At 52.8% G+C, this 21613-nt stretch overlaps 1 protein-coding gene across 5 annotated transcripts in view; it reads right to left on the bottom strand.

Annotated features, from left to right (window-relative positions):
- Positions 1-21613, bottom strand: part of chd8 (chromodomain helicase DNA binding protein 8) — a 29615-nt gene that overhangs the window by 7424 nt on the left and 578 nt on the right. For 2 of the 5 annotated variants that reach the window (XM_064345920.1, XM_064345921.1), the window contains exons 2-31: positions 19186-20704; positions 17495-17749; positions 16806-16922; positions 16082-16614; positions 15579-15693; positions 14892-15119; positions 14646-14714; positions 14123-14178; positions 13870-13987; positions 13658-13741; positions 12577-12714; positions 12339-12460; positions 11694-11937; positions 10644-10820; positions 9947-10090; positions 8492-8590; positions 8110-8269; positions 7343-7553; positions 6812-7007; positions 6196-6366; positions 5450-5629; positions 5032-5142; positions 4373-4596; positions 3994-4196; positions 3555-3711; positions 2795-2884; positions 2152-2255; positions 1785-1908; positions 1599-1674; positions 419-684 (exon numbers count right to left, since the gene is read on the bottom strand). In XM_064345920.1, the coding sequence (XP_064201990.1) occupies positions 419-684; positions 1599-1674; positions 1785-1908; positions 2152-2255; positions 2795-2884; positions 3555-3711; positions 3994-4196; positions 4373-4596; positions 5032-5142; positions 5450-5629; positions 6196-6366; positions 6812-7007; positions 7343-7553; positions 8110-8269; positions 8492-8590; positions 9947-10090; positions 10644-10820; positions 11694-11937; positions 12339-12460; positions 12577-12714; positions 13658-13741; positions 13870-13987; positions 14123-14178; positions 14646-14714; positions 14892-15119; positions 15579-15693; positions 16082-16614; positions 16806-16922; positions 17495-17749; positions 19186-20253 (5840 nt within the window). In that variant the 5' untranslated portion in view covers positions 20254-20704. The remainder of the gene's footprint in view (positions 1-418; positions 685-1598; positions 1675-1784; positions 1909-2151; positions 2256-2794; positions 2885-3554; positions 3712-3993; positions 4197-4372; positions 4597-5031; positions 5143-5449; positions 5630-6195; positions 6367-6811; positions 7008-7342; positions 7554-8109; positions 8270-8491; positions 8591-9946; positions 10091-10643; positions 10821-11693; positions 11938-12338; positions 12461-12576; positions 12715-13657; positions 13742-13869; positions 13988-14122; positions 14179-14645; positions 14715-14891; positions 15120-15578; positions 15694-16081; positions 16615-16805; positions 16923-17494; positions 17750-19185; positions 20705-21613) is intronic. The other 3 variants (XM_064345925.1, XM_064345922.1, XM_064345923.1) reach the window with 3 other exon arrangements.

Consider the following 21613-nt stretch of genomic DNA (forward strand, 5'->3'; position numbering starts at 1 on the left):
GCTATGTCATGCTACTTTATGCTATGCTATGCTACTCTATGCTATGCTAACTGCTTTATGCTATGCTACGCTATGTTATGCTAAGCTATGCTACGTTACACTATGCTATGTTATGCTATGCTACATTACGCTATGCTATGCTATGTTATGCTAAGCTATGCTACGTTACACTATGCTATGTTATGCTATGCTACATTACGCTATGCTATGCTATGTTATGCTAAGCTATGCTACATTACACTATGCTGTTATGCTACGTTATGCTGCTTTTCCGCCATTCAGCATTTTTGCAGGACGGTAAAAGCGGGGCTCCACGGCGCTCCCATTTTAGAAGCGTCCCCCAACGGGCAGCCGCGGGTAACTGGTAACCACAGGCAACAAGCGGCCGCGGGTAACGGGCGCGCGGCGGGTACGCTACCTCTGCTGGCGCTCCTGGCGGGCGATCTCCTTCAGTTTGGAGGCCTGCTCGCAGCGGCGGCGGCGGCGGTCGCCCTTCTCCGCGGCCTCCATCTTCAGCTGCTCGCGCCGGTAGCTGCGCTGGTAGGCCGTGATCAGCCTGCGCAGCCGCGCGGTCAGCGACGAGGCCGTCGGCCAATCGCACGCCCCCGTCGGGCCCGACGGCTGCGCCTCCTCCCCCGCCCTGTCCTCCACGCAGATCTCCTCGTCCGGAGCCATGGAGTCGGCCTGCGGGGGACCAGGGAGTCAGTAATGCACAGGGAACAGCCCCAGGGGCAGAAAGCACAGGCCTCGGGGCAGAAAGCGCAGGGTAGAGTAAGGCTGCATTCACACCAGATCAGCTTGCAGCAGGGTTGTGCGGCAAAAACGGCAGTCTTCCCATTCATTTGAATGGGGGTAGTGCGTTTAGGCTGCGGCAGTGGGGACCGCATGGGGTGCCGAAAAAAAACGCAGTGGCCTGCGGCAAGAAAGTTGAACCAGAATCAACTTTTGCCAGAACGCAACCCGACATCATGCTGCAGTGGCCAATCATGTAAGTTGTTTAAATTACCATGTAGCAGTCCGCTGTTTACCGAGGAATTGTCAGATGAATTACTGACGCGATTCATTTCCTAAGATCTGATTTGATTTTCGTCATCATGATTTGACAGTATCGGGTAATGGGACAAGTACCGAAACAATAATTACTAGCTAAATATAAATTCCGAATGTCGGAATTAAGCTGTATAAAAGATTCACTATTTAGCAGTTCTTGCATGTTAGTTTATAGTACAAAGCACTATGGAGTTCATGGACCAAACGATGATACTCTCCCAGTTGTGTCCTCGCTTGGTTTATTTTGTGTACCCAGTTTGGACGTCTGTGTCTGGCTGGCAGTCTACGCTGCAAAATAACGATAGCAAGAAGCTTCCTTCGGTTTGCATTTTTGTCCGTTTTTTTTTTTTTTTTTGAGTTAGCAGACAGGAAATGGAGGGGGGGGGGGGCGGGTTAAAGTTCTCAGCACAACGTCACACAAATGGGCCATGTAGTTACACGCCCACACCTCCGCCTGATTTGGTGTGAACGCGGCCTAAAGGGGACAGTACAAGTCTGACACTTCAGTCACAAACTGATTGTCCAATCAGAGCAGACGCCAAACCCACCTCATCGTACGGGTCTCTGTACTGCCTCCTCAACGGCTTGAACTCCGGGTCCTCTGAGTACTTGTCAAAATCTCCCCTGAAACAAAACAATCATCGTCATCACCACCATCATCACTGCCTAGGACTGCAGATCAGCCAATGGCACGCCATGCAGGCTGGAGATCAGCAAATGGGCTGAGGTCTCACCCGTCTCCCAGCTCCGCATCACCCGAGTGCTGCTCTGCGTCGATGGCCTGGTCGTCGGGGCGACCGACTCTTTCCAAAAAGCACAGGCAGGGGTCAGCTCGCATTGTGGTGTACATCTCATATCCTGGGAGAGAGAGAGAGAGAGAATTAGCAAAGGTTTCTCATAAAGATAATGAAGCCAGACATTTAATTCATTCATTTGAAAGACAAGTTTCCACTCGTTTTAGCCCAATTGACAGATGGTTAAATGTCCATAATCACCTTTTTTTCTTTACCCTGCCCCCCATCAATAATACTGTGAAATCATCCTGAGAGACAGGTAAACACACACACGCACACACACGCAAACACACGCACACACACATACCGTGTTTGAAGACTCCAACGAGCAGAGACCGGTCAGCTTCAGTGTCCCACCAGCGTGAGGGCACCTCCTGCAGCTCCATCTCCGGCATCCAGATATCCACATCCCTACAGATACACAACACATCCAGATATCCACATCCCTAAAGATACACAACACATCCAGATATCCACATCCCTACAGACACACAACACATCCAGATATCCACATCCCTACAGATACACAACACATCCAGATATCCACATCCCTAAAGATACACAACACATCCAGATATCCACATCCCTACAGACACACAACACATCCAGATATCCACATCCCTACAGACACACAACGCATCCAGATATCCACATCCCTAAAGATACACAACATATCCAGATATCCACATCCCTAAAGATACACAACACATCCAGATATCCACATCCCTACAGACACACAACACATCCAGATATCCACATCACTACAGACACACAACACATCCAGATATCCACATCCCTAAAGATACACAACACATCCAGATATACACATCCCTACAGACACACAACACATCCAGATATCCACATCCCTACAGATACACAACACATCCAGATATCCACATCCCTAAAGATACACAACACATCCAGATATACACATCCCAGGTAAGCGTTACCTGGCGTCGACGCCTCGAAGCACTCGATCAGCGTGGTCTCCAATCACTTCCTGCCTCAGGTAGTACAGCATGCGCACGCGTAACAGCACCCTGAGGAAGAGGAGCGGACAGGAAGAGCATGAACACGCTTACTCACACGCAAACACACTCACACGCTCCGGTTATCCTGCTGACGGGATGTTAATGTGCGCGCAGTGCGTACTTGTTGCACTGGTGTTTGAGCTGTTTGCGGTGCGTACTTGTTGCACTGGTGCTTGAGGTGTTTGCGGTGCGTACTTGTTGCACTGGTGTTTGAGGTGATAGAATGGGTGCAGTGTGCAGTGCGTACTTGTTGCACTGGTGTTTGAGGTGATAGAATGCGTACTTGTTGCACTGGTGTTTGAGCTGTTTGCGGTGCGTACTTGTTGCACTGGTGCGTGAGGTGTTAGAATGGGTGCAGTGTGCAGTGCGTACTTGTTGCACTGGTGTTTGAGGTGCGTACTTGTTGCACTGGTGTGTGAGGTGTTAGAATGTGTGCAGTGTGCAGTGCGTACTTGTTGCACTGGTGTGTGAGGTGTTAGAATGTGTGCAGTGTGCAGTGCGTACTTGTTGCACTGGTGTTTGAGGTGCGTACTTGTTGCACTGGTGTGTGAGGTGTTAGAATGTGTGCAGTGTGCAGTGCGTACTTGTTGCACTGGTGTGTGAGGTGTTAGAATGTGTGCAGTGTGCAGTGCGTACTTGTTGCACTGGTGTTTGAGGTGTTAGAATGCACAGTGCGTACTTGTTGCATTGGTGTTTGAGGTGTTTGCGGTAGCCGTCGTCCAGCAGGAGTGCGTCGGGGTTGTATTTGCGGATCCACTCCACCTTCTGCACGTCAAACGAGCTCTGAGCCTTCACCCTCTTCCCCTTCCTCCCACGGGGAACAGGGATAGAGAGACCTGATAGAGGGAGAGAGAGAGAGAGTGAGAGTGGAATTGGTAGAATGGTTGAGAACACAGACAGACAGGTACCGGAGTGATTGAGGTGCGTGTGATGGACAGACAGACAGACAGGTACCGGAGTGGTTGAGAACAGACAGACAGACAGGTATGAGAGTGGTAGAGGAGCATGAGACAGACAGACAGACAGACAGGTATCAGAGTGGTTGAGAACAGACAGACAGACAGGTATCAGAGTGGTTGAGAACAGACAGACAGACAGACAGACAGACAGACAGGTACCGGAGTGGTTGAGGAGCGTGTGCGGGGCACGCCCGTTTTCGGGTGGGGTGATCAGCTCCCAGATGAAGCTCTTGATGTTCTCGTCTCCGCGGTAGTGCAGAAGGCAGAAGACCAGGATCACCCTGCAGATGGTCTCCACGTCTCGTTCTCCTAGCCTGCGCTTACAGCGAGCGTGCGACAGGATGTCCCGCCAGCGCCCCCACCTGGAGGGGAGGAACAGCATGTTATCATGGGATAGCAGCGCCCCCTCCTGGTGGGGAGGAACAGCACATTATCATGGGAAAGCGGGATGATAACAGGACGGTGTAGCGTCTCCATGGAGACGGGGGAGGAGCAGAGCACCCTGACGGACGGCGGCGGTGGGCGGAGCGGAGCGTACCCGTAGACCAGCAGGTGCTTCTCCACGCGGAAGCAGTCGGTGCGCCCGTACCCCGAGCCACAGTGGCGCTCCGAGCGGCGGGACGAGCGGGCGTGGCGGGAGTTGTGCGGCGGGTACTCCTCGTCGCTGTCCATGTCCGACAGCTCGGCCCCGCCCTCGCCCCGCAGCGTGGAGTACTGCCGCGTCTGCTTCCGCACGCGCGGCGTGTCAATCACCAGCGTGTTCTGCAAGGGGGAGGGGTTACAGACACACAGCCAATCACCACACTGTTCTGCAAGGGGGAGGGGTTACAGACACACAGCCAATCACCGCACTGTTCTGCAAGGGGGAGGGGTTACAGACCCACAGCCAATCACTGCACTATTCTGCAAGGGGGAGGGGTTACAGACACACAGCCAATCACTGCACTATACTGCAAGGGGGAGGGGTTACAGACACCGCCAATCACCACACTGTTCAGCAAGGGGGAAGGGTTACAGACAGCCAATTACTAGTGTTCCACAAGGGGGAGGGGTTACAGCCAATCACCAGTGTGTCCTAGCAGGATGAGAGGTCGTGTGAATCGTACACAGGTCATTCCTAGAGTCATCCATGCAGAGAACAGGCAGGTCATTCTAACAGGAGAGGTTAATAAAGAGGAACAGGAAGTTTAACCCTACCTTCCTGTTGATGGTGGCATAGTCGATGTCTGCCTTCTTGGCCCACTTCTGCCAGAACTCGGGGTCGTCCAGCGCTATGTCCGTCCTGTTCTCAGAGGCTACGAAGCTGGCCTGGAGACGAGGGAGAGAGTGTTACACACGTACTGCACACGCCACACACACACAACAGTGCACACGGTAAACAGGACACGCTGTGTGTACATGCTGTATATACAATACAACCCACAGTACACACTACACGCTACACACACACACTACTCATTTCACACGCATACACACACACAAACAGACACTATTCATTACACACACACTACTCATTTCAAACGCACACACACACACTACTCCTTTCACACTCTTACACACACACACACACACACACAAACAAACACTACCCATGTAACACGCCCCAGTCCCTTGCCTTGGAGAAGGTGGAGCCCTTGCCCTCGCTCTCGATGGTGATGGTGGTGGCTCTGCGCTGCAGGATCTGGTCGATGTCCTCCTCGCAGAAGCGGCTGCCCTCGTCGCCCTCGTCCATGATGGCCGCGTACGCGCCCTTACGCAGCAGGTCCTCGATCTCCTTCTTGGAGAACTGCTGGATCTGAGAGAGCGCAGGGCAACGTTTCCACAACGTTTCCCCAATCTCATCACAACCTTCCGTCGACATTCAACCGACGTTCCCCCAAACCTTTCCCTGACATTTCCTTAACAGCCAACCTTCCTTCAACCTTTCCACAACCATCCTGGAACATTCAACCAACATTCCCTTAACAGTCAACCAACTCATCCTTCATAAATTTCCCCAGCCCATTTCACCATAACTCCAGACTAAGGAAGCGTCTGTAAAGTGCAGCTCCAGAGTGAGGAGGCAGTTAGGGAGTGTGTGCGAAGTCTCACCCCGTTGATGCTGCTGTCCTTGTTCCCACTTCTAACATTCCCTTAACAGTCAACCAACTCATCCTTCATAAATTTCCCCAGCCCATTTCACCATAGCCCCAGACTAAGGAAGCGTCTGTAAAGTGCAGCTCCCGAGTGAGGAGGCAGTTAGGAGCGTGTGCGAAGTCTCACCAGCCCATGTTCATCTCATAGTCCCCAGACTAAGGAAGCGTCTGTAAAGTGCAGCTCCCGAGTGAGGAGGCAGTTTAGGGAGCGTGTGCGAAGTCTCACCCCGTTGATGCTGCTGTCCTTGTTGCCGCTCATGCTCTGCAGCACGGCCCGGTCCAGGCCCAGCTTCAGGCTGGCCTTGTCCAGCATCTCGCGCTCGTACGAGTTCCTGGTGATGAGCCGGTACACCTTCACCGCCTTGGACTGGCCGATACGGTGACACCGAGCCTGGGCCTGCGGGGGGGGGGGGGGGGCCGAAAATAAGCTCAGCTGGTGGACTGCAGAGTGCTGAGTGACTGAGCAATTCTGCTCGTGGACACTGCCGCTAAGACGTCAAAACCAGTCTGTGGTTTTTTTTTAAAACGAAAAAAAAAAACCAACACAGCACTGCAGGTGACATAAACATGCTACCTGAATACCTGGATACTCCATAATTTTATTTTATTTTTATTTAACCAGGTTAGTCTCACTGAGATTAGAAATCTCTTTTTCAAGAGAGACCTGGCCAATAAGGCAGCAGTCGATCGCAGACACAAAAAAATGTCAACATTTAACATACTGTAAAATAACATTCCTGTACTGAAAATCTAAGGCTAGCGACCAACGCTAAAGCACAGGGGGTCCTTCTGGAGCTGATTGGTTAACGCAGCGGGGCGAAACCGCGCGTCACAGCGCTGACCTGCAGGTCGTTCTGCGGGTTCCAGTCGGAGTCGAAGATGACGCAGGTGTCGGCGGCGGTCAGGTTGATGCCCAGGCCGCCCGCGCGCGTGCAGAGCAGGAAGACGAAGCGGTCCGAGTCGGGCTTGCTGAAGCGGTCGATGGCGGCCTGGCGCAGGTTCCCCCGCACGCGCCCGTCGATGCGCTCGTACAGGTACCTGCCAGGGACACAAAGCGCTCAGCCACGTTTCATCACCGTGGTTCTGCCCCCTCAAGCTCTACCCAATGGCTTCCCATCACCTAGGAGCTCCGCCCCCTCAAGCTCTACCCAATTGTCTCTCATCACCACAGAGCTTCCGCCCCCTCAAGCTCTACCCAATTGTCTCTCATCGCCGCAGAGCTCCGCCCCCTCAAGCTCTACCCAATTGTCTCTCATCACCGCAGAGCTCCGCCCCCTCAAGCTCTACCCAATGGCCTCTCACCACCACGGACCTCCGCCCCCCGTGTCTCCCGACCTCTTGCGTACGAGGTAGCCCCGCCCCTCTCTCCGTACCTCTTGTGGATGAGGTAGTCCTCCAGGATGTCGAGGCAGCGCACCATCTGGGAGAAGATGAGCACCTTGTGGCCCCCGGCCTTCAGGCGGGGCAGCAGCTTGTCCAGGAGCACCAGCTTGCCCGCCGAGCGCACCAGCGCCTGCAGGTGGAAGTCCGGAGCCAGCGGGTCGTACACCTCCCGCAGCTCCGCAACGATCTTCTCCTCCGCTCCTGGGAAAGGCAGAGGCGCGCACACACACTGTGGTTACAGCAGTGTTCAGCAGTGTTGAGTACCTGTGATGTGGCAGTAGTGTTGAGTACCTAGGCTGCAGTAGTGTTCAGTAGTGTTGAGTACCTGTGATGTTGCAGTAGTGTTGAGTCCCTGAAATGGTCCAGTAGTGTTCAGCAGTGTTGAGTACCTGTGATGTGGCAGTAGTGTTGAGTACCTATGGTGTAGTAGTGTTCAGTAGTGTTGAGTACCTGTGATGAGGTAGGGGTGGTTGCAGTAGCATTCAGTAGTGTTCAGTAGTGTTGAGTACCTGTGATGAGGTAAGGATGGTTGCAGTAGCGTGCAGTAGTGTTGAGTACCCGTGATGAGTTAGGGCTGGTTGCAGTAGTGTTAAGCAGTGTTGAGTACTTGTGATGTGGCAGTAGTGTTGAGTACCTGTGATGTGGCAGCAGTGTTGAGTAGTGTTGAGTACCTGTGATGAGTTAGGGCTGGTTGCAGTAGTGTTAAGCAGTGTTGAGTACCTGTGATGTGGCAGCAGTGTTGAGTAGTGTTGAGTACCTGTGATGAGGTAGGGGTGGTTGCAGCACTTGCGCAGCTCCATCATGGTGTTGAGCAGGTTGGGCACGTTGCTGTTCTGAGTGGCTCCCAGACTCAGGAAGCTGAAGTTGCGCTCCAGGATGGCGCGGTAGTACTTCTTCTGCACGTCCGTCAGCTCCACCTGCCCAGACAAACACACACACACACACACGGTTCATTACATTACATAAAAGGTTCAGCCTTTAACCTTCAGAGACTGCACAAACATGCACACACACACTAACATGCACGCACACACTCATGTGCGCACACACACACAGGCAGTTCAGCCCATACCCTTTGAAGTTCAGAGTGCTCACACACACTCTCACTCACGCACACACGCACAGGCACACACACACACCTCGATGATGGTCTCTTGTTTGGGCGCCAGGTTCTTCTCCACGTCCTCCTTCAGTCTGCGCAGCATCATGGGCTTCAGAATGGACTGCAGCTTCTGCACCTGAGACACAGGGGAGAGGGGCGAGAGACATTAGCACTGCACTGGAGAGAGAGAGATACAGAGACATTAGCACTGGAGAGAGAGAGAGAGACATTAGCACTTGAGAGAGAGAGAGAATGAGCACTGCACGTGAGAGAGAGACATTATCACTCTACTGGAGAGAGAGAGACATTACCACTACACTGGAGAGAGAGACATTAACACTGCACTGGAGATAGGCAAACTGCCCAAGAGAGCCATTAAACATTGCGTTTGAGTGTGTGCGTGCATGTGAGTGTGCGTGTGTCAGTGTGTGTGTGCATGTGTGTATGAGTATGAGAGTGCGTATGAGTACGAGAGTGCGTATGAATGTACGTGGGCATGTGTGTGCGCGTGAGAGCGTGTGAGAGTGTGTGTGTGTGAGTGTGTGTGTGTGTGAGAGCGTGTGAGTGTGTGTGTGTGCGTGTGAGTGTGTGTGTGTGTGTGTGTGTGTGTGTGTGTGTGAGAGTGCGTGTGTGTTTGTGTGTGTGTGTGTGTGTGTGTGGAGAGTGTGTGTGTGTGTGAGAGCGTGTGTGAGAGTGTGTGTGTGAGAGTGTGTGTGTGAGAGCGTGTGAGAGTGTGAGTGTGAGAGCGTGTGAGAGTGTGAGTGTGAGAGAGTGTGTGTGTGTGTGAGAGCGTGTGAGAGAGTGTGTGTGTGAGAGAGTGGTGTGTGTGTGTGAGAGCGTGTGAGTGTGTGTGTGAGAGCGTGTGAGAGTGTGAGTGTGAGAGAGTGTGAGAGTGAGAGAGTGTGAGAGTGTGAGTGTGAGAGAGTGTGTGTGTGTGTGTGAGAGCGTGTGAGAGTGTGAGTGTGAGAGAGTGTGTGTGTGTGTGTGAGAGCGTGTGAGAGTGTGTGTGTGAGAGCGTGTGAGAGTGTGAGTGTGAGAGAGTGTGAGAGTGTGAGAGTGTGAGTGTGAGAGCGTGTGTGTGTGTGTGTGTGACAGCGTGTGTGTGTGAGTGTGCGTGTGAGTGTGTGAGTGTGAGAGAGTGTGTGTGTGTGTGTGAGAGCGTGTGAGAGTGAGAGAGTGTGTGTGTGTGTGTGAGAGAGTGTGAGAGTGTGTGTGTGAGAGCGTGTGAGAGTGTGTGTGAGAGCGTGTGAGAGTGTGAGTGTGAGAGAGTGTGAGAGTGAGAGAGTGTGAGTGTGAGAGCGTGTGAGAGTGTGTGTGTGAGAGCGTGTGAGAGTGTGAGTGTGAGAGAGTGTGAGTGTGAGAGAGTGTGTGAGAGCGTGTGTGTGTGTGAGAGCGTGTGTGTGCGTGTGTGTGTGAGTGTGTGTGTGTGTGTGTGAGAGCGTGTGTGTGAGAGTATGTAGTGTGTGAGTATGTAGTGTGTGTGCATGAATACCTGCTCCTCAGTCTTGAGGTCGCCGAACTCGCGCAGGAACTCGGTCTCCGAGGGGAACTGGGCCGGCTCCAGGAAGTGCAGCAGGCTGAAGAGCTCCTCCACCGTGTTCTGCAGGGGAGTGCCCGTCAACAGCACCTTGTGCTCCTGAGACACAGGGAGGAGGGAGGGACGGAGGAGAGGAAGGAAGAGGGGGAGGGAGAGTGGGAGAGAGGAAGAGGGAAAGAGAGAGGGAGGGAGGGAAGAGAGGGATAGGAGAGGGAGGGAGGAGAGGGACAGGAGTGCGGGGGAGGGAGAGAAGGATAGTAGAGGGAGAGAGGGAGTGAGTGAGGAGAGGAGAGGGATAGGAGAGGAACAGGGAGGGAGGAGAGGAAGAGAGGGAGGCAGGGAGGAGATGGAGAGAGGGATATGAGGGGGAGAGAACACAGTTGTTGCTGCATGTTTTCGCTATAATTGCAAATGTATTTCCTGCCAATTAATTATATTTTATTATTTAAATTTGAAATGTGTGTGTAATAACACAAATGACCAGCACATAAAGCTCAGGTAAAGTGTATGTAATGCCTTCACAGGTCTTTCAATTAGCAGCACCGATTGTTGTTACTGATCCCCCAGCAGGGACGTGATTGGCTGCGCTCGTCCCCAGCAGGGATGCGATTGGCTGCGCTCGTCCCCAGCAGGGATGCGATTGGCCGCTCACCAGGTCGAGCATCTTGAGGCTGTCGAGCAGCTTGCAGTTGCGGTTCTTGAGGCGGTGGGCCTCGTCGATGATGACGCAGCGCCAGGAGATCTCCCGCAGCTCCGGGCAGTCCGACAGCACCATCTCAAACGTGGTGATGAGCGCGTCGAACTTATACGCGCCGGGAATCAGGTGACCCTGCGGGGAACAGGACACACAGGCGCGTCAGCTGCATGCGTGCGTGTGTGTGTGTGTGTGTGTGTGTATGAGTGTGTGTGTGTGTGTGAGTGTGAGTGAGTGAGTGTGTGTGTGTGAGTGTGTGTGTGTATGAGTGTGTGTGAGTGAGTGTGTGTGTGTGTGAGTATGTGAGTGTGAGTGTGAGTGTGACTGTGTGAGTGTGACTGTGTGAGTGTGAGTGTGTGTGTGTGTGTGTGTGTGTGTGTGTGTGTGCGTGTGCGTCTGTCTGTGTGTGTGTGAGTGTGTGTGTGTGCGCGCGCGTCTGAGTGCGTGTGCGAGTGTGTGTGTGTGTGTGTGTGTGTGTATGCGTGTACCTATGCATGAGTGTGTGTGTGTGTGTATGTATATGAATGTGTGAGTGTGTGTGTACATGTGTCTGTGTGTACGGAGTGTGTGTGTATGTTTATGTGAGTGTGCATGTGTCTGTGTGTACGGAGTGTGTGTGTATGTTTATGTGAGTGTGCATGTGTCTGTGTGTACGGAGTGTGTATGTATATGAATGTGTGAGTGTGCATGTGTCTGTGTGTACGGAGTGTGTGTGTATGTTTATGTGTGTACGGAGTGTGTGTGTATGTTTATGTGTGTACGGAGTGTGTGTGTATGTTTATGTGAGTGTGCATGTGTCTGTGTGTATGTTTATGTGAGTGTGAGTGTGAGTGTGAGTGTGCATGTGTCTGTGTGTACGGAGTGTGTGTGTATGTTTATGTGAGTGTGCATGTGTCTGTGTGTACGGAGTGTGTGTGTGTGTGTGTCTGTGTGTACGGAGTGTGTGTGTATGTTTATGTGTGTACGGAGTGTGTGTGCATGTGGTGCATGCACGTTCCCTGTCCTCACCTTGTCGTCCTTGCAGTACATCTCGTACTGCTGGATCATCTGCCGGCTGGCCAGGCTGCCGTGGTAAACGATGGCGTTCATGTCCGTCCATCCCGCGAACTCGCGCTCCCAGTTAGTGATGGTGGACAGGGGCGCGATGACCAGGAAGGGGCCCTGCACACCCGCTGCGTACACCTCCGACAGCAAGGCGATGGACTGGATGGTCTTCCCCAAACCCATCTCATCCGCCAGGATGCAGTTCTGCCTGCAGGAACACAGCACGGCAACCAGCCAGTTACTCAGGAAATCAGCCAATCAACAGGCCAGTCACTCAGCCCGTCATCCAATCAACAGGCCAGTCACTCAGCCCGTCATCCAATCAGCCAATCAGCCAGTCAATTACTCAGCCAATCAGTCAATCAACCGGCCAGTTACTCAGCCAATCAGCCAGTCAATTACTCAGCCAATCAGCCAATCAACCAGCCAGTTACTCAGCCTGTCGGCCAATCAACCAGCCAGTTACTCAGCCAATCAACCAGGCAGTAATTCAGCCAATCAGCCGATCAACCGGCCAGTTACTCAGCCAATCAGCCAGTCAGTTACTCAGCCAGTCAGCCAATCAGCCAGCCAGTTACTCAGCCATTCATCCAATCAACCAGCCAGTACCTGTTGTACCAGTTGAAGAGCAGCCAGTTGACGCCCTCCAGCTGGTACTCTCTGAGCGTGTTCCCGTTCAGGTACTCGCGAGTTTCCTCCAGCTTCTTCCAGGAACTTGCAGGTGGGCGGGGCTTTAGGAATGACAGCAGATGGGGGGGGTGTGGTTAGGCATGACTGACAGCACACACACAACGCCCCAAATCCCCGGTCACCGTGCCAACGCGCCAACGCAGACTCCCGCACTCACCGTCCTCTTCAGCCGTGCCGGCCGGCCCTCGATCTTCCGGAACTCCTCCACCTTCCCGTCGTCCACGTCCTCCCGAAGCTCCCAGGTGGCGTCTTCGTATGGCAGGGAGCACCACTTCACCAGGTAGTACACTACAGGCTAGAGAGAGCAACCACTTCACCAGGAAGTACACTACAGGCTAGAGAGAGCAACCACTTCACCAGGTAGTACACTACAGGCTGGAGAGAGCAACCACTTCACCAGATAGTACACTACAGGCTAGAGAGAGCAACCACTTCACCAGGAAGTACACTACAGGCTGGAGAGAGCAACCACTTCACCAGGAAGTACACTACAGGCTAGAGAGAGCAACCACTTCACCAGATAGTACACTACAGGCTAGAGAGCAGACCACTCACCAGGTAGTCACTTTACGGCTGGAGGCACCACTTCACCAGGTATACACTCAGGCTGGAGAGAGCAACCACTTCACCAGGAAGTACACTACAGGCTGGAGAGAGCAACCACTTCACCAGGAAGTACACTACAGGCTGGAGAGAGCAACCACTTCACCAGGAAGTACACTACAGGCTGGAGAGAGCAACCACTTCACCAGGTAGTACACTACAGGCTGGAGAGAGCAACCACTTCACCAGGTAGTACACTACAGGCTGGAGAGAGCAACCACTTCACCAGGAAGTACACTACAGGCTGGAGAGAGCAACCACTTCACCAGGTAGTACACTACAGGCTGGAGAGAGCAACCACTTCACCAGGTAGTACACTACAGGCTGGAGAGAGCAACCACTTCACTAGGAAGTCCACTACAGGCTGGAGAGAGCAACCACTTCACCAGGTAGTACACTACAGGCTGGAGAGAGCAACCACTTCACCAGGTAGTACACTACAGGCTGGAGAGAGCAACCACTTCACCAGGAAGTACACTACAGGCTGGAGAGAGAAACTACTTCACCAGGTAGTACACTACAGGCTGGACCATGCGTGCGCACACACACACACACTCAGTCACTCCCTCACACACACACTGGGCGCACACACACACCACGCATGCGCACACACACACACACACTCCTTCCCTCACCTCTCCATTGTCCTTGTCCACACTGTGAGACTCGTCCAGGATGCGGTCCACCTCCACATAGTCTGGGTTAAAGGGCTCCTCATCCTGGGAGAGAGAGAGAGAGAAGCCTGTCAGCACTGGTCCCTCAGCAGCTGTCTAATGAACACACATCTGGCACAAAAAGACTTCTCCATTTACACACACACACACACACACACACAGCGGTTTGGTACCTCCTGAAAGATGTTCCTCATCTGGGCTTTCTTGGTCTTAAAGCGCTTGAGCTTCTGGTGAATTCTTTTATCCCTCTCCAACTGCTCCAAACTGGCCCACTCACAGTGCATATACGAGCTGAGAGAGAGATACAGGGGTTACACGCACATCCACACACTCAACAGTGAATATATGAGCGCTGAGAGAGAGAGAGAGAGAGAGAGAGAGAGAGACGAGGGTTTCTCACACACAGACAAACACACACACACTTACTAGTTCTTGTATTTGACAAAGAACTCCTCCACATTCACATATTGTCCAGGAGAGATCTGCCGAGAGAAAGAGAACAAGAGAGAGACTCAACATGAAACGTAAAGAAATGTACTGTAACGCCACCACCCAAACCTGTTACACACACACACACACACACACACACACACACACACACACACACACACACACACACACACACACACACACACACACACACACACACACACACACACACACACACACACACACACACACACACACACACACACACACACACACACACACACACACACACACACACACACAGGTATACCAAGCACTGGGATGGCAGGTTTGACATCTGCAAAGTTACGCCTTAGCCAGACACGCCCAATAATTTCACAGCACCAAAGATTCATTCTGTTACCCACAGAAATGTCCAGAACAGTCACAGACGATATAGCACCCAAACCTGCACACCCACACACAAGCACTCAAGCACACGCGTGCCAGTCTGCACACGCATGTGAATCTGCACACTCACCTCTTTCTTGCTAATTCTCAAGGACAGGACTTTGTCCACTATAGCAGCGTCTTCCTCGCTGGGATTCTCCTGTTTCAGAGACACACACAGCAGAATTAAACACACACACACACACACACACACACACACACCTGCGCACACACCCACACACACATAGGATCCTGTTCCTATTCCAGTCCACAGCCCCTCCCCCCCCACCCCCGAAGCTGTACCCCAGCAGCCCCCATTCTGCCGCTGCACGCTCACCACAAAGAACTGCATGCTGGGAAGCCCGTCCGCGTCCACCCCAGAGAGGTCCTGCTGCAGCTGCTGGCCCAGGGACTGGCTCGGCCCCACGGCCGCCGCCCCCGCCCCCGCCCCCGCCATCGAGGTCACGTCCACTTCCTCTTCCTGCTCGTCCTCGTCGTCCGTGATCTTTATGTCCAGGTCCTCGGTGTACTTCTTCCTCTTCACCTGCCGGTTGGAGCGCCTCTTCTGGCGGGAGGATTGAATTACAGCGTTAAGTGGAGTCGCACAACCACTCTCATATCTGACCATGCAAATTCGCAATGCAGAGTGTGCACCTGGTGACTAACTGGGTTCTGCACCAACACTTCCTGGCGGGCAAAGCCTTTATTTTTTTATTTATGTTTTTACTGCATACAGTGCGGGACAAACATTTTCCACAAACCACTTGTATGACCACGTATGGACGTACTAAATGCACTGTGTAAACAAAAACGTCTTCCGAAGATATACCAAAATATTCATATCTGCTGATAAGTCATCACAATTCAGAGAGACAATTTCAGGTTTTAGAGCTTGTGTTCGATTAGCCTGGTCCATAAACTTGGGAGTGAAAAGTGAGAGTGCTTTAGGACCCAGGTGAGTTTGGGTGGAGCGCAGAGAGAATTTATTTTTGGGGGGGGTGTTGCCGGGTTAGTTTGGGGATACCTGCAACATGTCTTCCTCCAGTGTATTTGGGGAGGCGGGGGGGCTGAGCTCCCCCTCTGAGTGATCCGACGAACCCGCCCTCTTTCTCTTCTTCACTCCAACCAGAGTGATCGTACTGAGAGAGATAACGAAAGAGAGAGAGAAAGGGAGAGAGTTAAATAAACTCCACAAACAAGCAGCCACAGCCTCAACCGTTGCAGAAAGACTGTTTGCTAATGATAATTATCACCTGTTTGCTAACAATAAAGTACCCCCTGCTAGCCAATCATCACGCATAACCTATTGCCTACCGGTGATGTGTCCTTTCATCTCTAAAAAATATTACACTGCCAGCTGGCTAATGACACCCTAGCACTTGGTACACACAGGCACAAGCACGCACAGACACAAACGCACACAGACACACGCATATTCACAGACACACACACACACACACACGTATAGACACACGCAGACACACACACACACACACGCAGAGACACACACAGCAAGGAGGGACTCACTTTGTCTTCATCTTGCCTTTGCTCTTGCTTCCGCTGGCTCCTCCCCCTCCGACTCCGCCTCCTCCGGTGGCCCCGCCCCCCGTCACCCCAGCCCCTGCCTTGGCCTTCCCCTTCTTCTCCCCTCCCCCAGCGCCACCCTTGCCCCCAGCGGAGGGGCTCTTCTTCTTGGCCCCGCCCCCTCCGCCCTTCTTCTTGCCCCCGGGGGCGGAGCCGGGGGCGGCCCCGCCCAGCTCGGCCGAGGCCAGCCCGGCGGCGGCGGCGGCGGCGCCGGCGGGAAGCTCGTCCTGGTTGAGCACGCGTGGGATGTTCCGCTCGCCGCGGGCCTTGGCGCGCGCGATGGCCTCCGCCACGATGCGATTGGCCTTCTCCTGCTTGCACAGGGTCTCCACCCGCCGCAGGGGCTCCTGGGACTTGGGCGAGCGGGACGCCGCGCTCGAGGCCGAGGTGGTGGTGGTGATGGCCGAGGAGCCGGCCACTGAGGTGTTAATGACCTTCACCACGGAGAGAGCGCCCCCTGCTGAGGAGGACCCAGCCTACGGAACACAGACGCGGGAGGGTTACACACAGGGGCGAGAGAGTGTGTGTGTGTGTGGTGAGAGACTGTGGTGTGTGTGTGTGTGTGTCTGTAGTGTATGTGGTGTGAGACTGTGGTGTGTGTGTGTGTGTGTGGTGAGAGACTGTGGTGTGTGTGTGTGTGTGTGTGTGTGTGTGCGTGCGTGAGTACCTGGGGCTGCTGCAGCAGTAGTTTGAGAGGCACAGCCAGCCGCTGGCCACCTTGCCCCTGCGTGATCTGCAGCACCTGTGGGCTGCCACCAGGGCCAGCTCCAGAGACCAGCTGAAACTGTGGCGAGAAGGACAAGCAAATCAAACGGCTGCAGTTCATCATCCCTCCCCAAAAACTGCCGCATACCTTGGTAAAAGCCCAAACTGAACCACCCTGTAAGGAATCTTATCTTAAATTAAATTACATCCTGTTGATAAACGTACTTTATAAATAGCAAAACATGGGGGGGGGTGGAGTCCTTAGGCTCTTAACATTGGATCTGTGTGACAGGCTCGTCCTCCTCACCATGACAGCCTGTGTATTAGGCCCCTCCTCCTCACCAAGAAACCCCTCCTACCTCAGCTCCAAGCCAACCATAGCCAACTACAAACCTCTGTAGGCTATGGTGGCTACTTTTAGACATACTGTACATTTAAAGTTTGCCAATTAATTCTGTAAAAATGATGCCATTGCAACGATTTTTCTCCCAACCCGCAACGCCCCTAGCTGCCTACTTATCCCAGCTGGTTGGCTTTGGGGAATGCCCTGCAGCTCTGTGATTTAGCCCACACTCTCCCCCCCACCCCCCCTCCCCCCTCAACCCTTTGCCTCAGCTCTCTGGATTTTTGGCCCCCTCCTCCGCCTCTTACCTTGGCCCCCTGGGCGTTGGGCTGCTGCTGCACCTGCAGCTGAATGGTGAGCACTTTGGGCTGGGCTCCAGCCTGCCCTGCCCGGGCCTGCGTCAGGGCTGCCAGCTGCCCCCCCTGCAGGACCAGCTTCCCCGGGAGGGACCCCAGCACCAGCCGGGGCTGCTGCCCCGCCCCCACCGTGGCCCCGCCCATGGCCACACCCTGTCCCGCCTGGGCCGGCTGCTGCAGCACCAGAGTGATCCTCTTCGCCTCGCCCTGTCGAGAGAAGCACGACATCACACTTGTAGTATGTACAATACACACATGGTACACATACACTATAAACGCAATATACGCACACGCATGCAATACACACATGGTACACATACACTACAAACGCAATACACACACACACACACAATACAACCAATATACACACAGCACACAATACACACGTAGTACACACACTACAAACGCAATATACACACACGCGTACAATACACACATGGTACACACACACTACAAATACAATACACACACATACACACAATATACACACAGCACACAATACACGCGTAGTACGCATACACTACAAACGCAATACACACACACACACACACAATAAAACCAATATAAACACAGCACACAATACACACGTAGTACACACACTACAAACGGCATTCACACACACACACACACACACACACACACACACACAATACAACCAATATAAACACAGCACACAATACACACGTAGTACACATACACTACAAACGGCATTCACACACACAATACAACCAATATAAACACAGCACACAATACACACGTAGTACACATACACTACAAACGGCATTCACACACACACACACACACACACACAATACAACCAATATACACACAGCATACAATACACACGTAGCACATATGCACTACAAACACAATATACATACTCACACAATAAAACCAATAAACACCACCACACAGGAAGAAATAACCAGGTTAATCTGAATTTGCTTGTCAAAATATGATACGTAATTTCAGAAAAAAGTTTTTACTGGTTTCATTTTTAAAAATTGTAAATTTGACAGCTTATCAGTCTAGACAGACTGAGAAATTGTCAAATTTATGACGTTTAAACATGAAACTAGCACAGACCTTTTTTATAGCCTATATAGAGAATAACCCGTATTGATAAATCTGGGCATGGAATTGAAGAGGTAATTCAGTAAATAGCAATTCAAGTTTTCAAGGGAGGGGGGTACGTACATGCTAACACTTGGTAATTCAATTAATCTAAAGCACCGCATTTTTATTATTTGTATACACTGTGAAACTGTGCTTCGCTGATTTTTCAGGACAATTACGCAGTCAGAAGCCACACATGCACACGAAAACAGTACACACAGAGTACATTACATAATCACAATACACCATATGCGCAACACACCACACACACTCAATACCCACCATACGCTGCATATCATACAAAAACAATGCATTACACAGGTACAATACAAACATACTGCACACATGCAACACCGTAAGTGTGCACGTGTAAATAGATTATGTTCACATTAGACTACAGAACCGCACACACACACGCATGCACGCACGCACAGACACACATGCACGCACAGACACGCACGTGCACACACACGTGTGCGCACATATACACACACACACTCTCCACCTCCATGCATGTCTGCACTCACCTGCTGTGGCATGGTAGTCAGGGTGACTCCTTGTGGCCGGACTCCAGTGGACTGCGACTGCACCTGCGCTTGGGTCTGCAGCTGCACCTGCTGCATCTGCTGCGTTTGAGTCTGCAGCTGCACCTGCTGCACCTGCTGCACTTGCTGCGTTTGAGTCTGCAGCTGCACCTGCTGCACCTGCTGCTGCGTTTGGGTTTGCAGCTGCACCTGCTGTGTTTGGGTTTGCAGCTGCAGCTGCGGCTGCGCTTGTGTCTGCAGCTGCACCTGCTGCACCTGCTGCTGCGTATGGGTTTGCAGCTGCAGCTGCGGCTGCATTTGAGTCTGCAGCTGCACCTGCTGCACCTGCTGCTGCGTCTGGGTCTGCAGCTGCACCTGCTGCACCTGTGTTTGCGTCTGCAGCTGCACCTGCTGCTGCGCTTGCGGCTGCAGCTGCACCTGCGTCTGGGTCTGCAGCTGCGTTTGGGGCATGGACGTCAGCAGCACCTGCTTCAGCGGCCCGTTCGGGGACTGCACCAGCCGCTGCACACCCGTGCCCACCTTCACCTGGCCCTGCGCCGACGGCGTCGTGTTTAAAACTGTCCCGCCGGAAACGATGGACATCCCGGGCCTCAGAGGGGTTCCGGTCAGCACGCGGGCGATGGTGAGCTTCCCTGCCGGGGAGCCCCCGGCTCCGCCCCCGGCCACGCCCTGCAGCACCTGGGCCTGGCCCTGGGGCCCCTTCAGGATGACGATCTTGGGGGCGCCCTGCTGGGCCTGGGACGTTGTCAGGGGCGAGCCCAGCAGGACGGTCGTAGGCGCCGCACTGCTGACCACCGGGATGGCCCCCTGCGTGGTCACGGCCGAGTGCATCGTCACCGGCAGGGCGGAGGCCATCGACACCTGCACCTGTTGCGGGACGGGGGGCGGGGGCGGGGCCGGGGCCGGGGCGGGCATGGGATCCACCTGGCCCAGCGCCAGCTTGAGGGCCTCCTCCACGGGGTCGGAGGAGCCCTGCGAAAAGGACTCGGGCAGGGCATCCAGGTTAAAGAGTGGCGTGTCATCCAGCAGGTCCATGATGGGGTCCGCCATGGCTCTTTCACAGGCCACGCCCACTCCTTAGCTACCCAATCACAGAGGCAGGATCACACAGAACGCGCCAGGAGCACTAAGTTCCACAGACGAAACGCCCAGAGCGAGGTCAGAATTTACCCAAGGCAACCGCACTAGGCTCTGAGCTGCACTACCCAGCCTGTCGAGTCAGCCAATCAGATCAATGCAGCTTCTTCATTGAAAGAGAATTATTTCAATCCTTTTTAGACTGCCAGTGACAGACTTCCCTCTCGATTCGGTTTCCCACCAGTATTGGAAGCAAGACAGAGAGATGTAGGGGCCACTCCTCCTGAATCTTCCTCCTCCTCCTCCTCCACCTGTGGCTCCCTGCCTCGGTTCTCCTCTCTTTCTCAAGGTCTGGAATCTTTCTCTTCAGATGAGGTGAAAGGCGAGATGCCCATCGGCCAGATCACTGACTGACGGCCTTTTCCTACACACGAGAGAGACCAAGTCCCATTAACAGAGCGCAGAGAGAACTACCCTGCACTGAAAGAACCACACAGACACGCACGCACGTACACACACAGGCACACACGTTTTTATCATTTTTATCTGCATGCATACATTGTGCACATGAATCTGTGAACACTTCTTAAAAATACTATAACACCATACTCAAATACACTAGCATTAAATCAAAGAAAGGACAGAGAAGATTAATAAAGTATATACATAAAGGCAGACTTCACATTATACTGACACTGAACTGAGAGAGGGGGTTAATACAGCAAGTACACACTGACTGACTGGATAGTACAGGGCAGTACATTGACACGACACTAACTTCGTGAAATACTCCGAATAACGTTACCGACGATTAGTACAGTATGGCTATACACTGACTGTACACTAGCGCATTAACACAACCTTTACTACGAGAACACCGAATACCCCAAGTTAACAGACGACTGGACCGCCAAAAAACCTAAATAATAATAGTGAATCCTGAACTTGCTGTAGAGTTAGCGTCGTAACAACCGCCAAGGTCGCCGGGCTCTGCCCGGCATCATAGCGCGTTAACAGTGTAATAAGTCGTGGGGTTACCTCGGTCGTAATGCGAAAAGATACCACGGAGGAAGTTGGATAACATTTCTAATGTGCAACTACTCAATCTTATATGCACAAAAGCAGCAGTGCCTAACCAGACCATTGCCAGCTACATAGCTACACATTTCAGACAATGTAGCCCATTAGATCTACAGACTAACGTTACCCGGCAGGTATATTGTTAAATATTTGACAATACAAAAATGGTTAAATCTGTTCGTGAGCGCGATGAACGAAATAGAAACGTCGGTCTGGCAGGTAGGTAGTCAGCTACCCAAATAACTGAGATTAG

Source organism: Anguilla rostrata, chromosome 8, assembly GCF_018555375.3.
Source record: "Anguilla rostrata isolate EN2019 chromosome 8, ASM1855537v3, whole genome shotgun sequence".
Classification (NCBI taxonomy): Eukaryota; Metazoa; Chordata; class Actinopteri; order Anguilliformes; family Anguillidae; genus Anguilla; species Anguilla rostrata.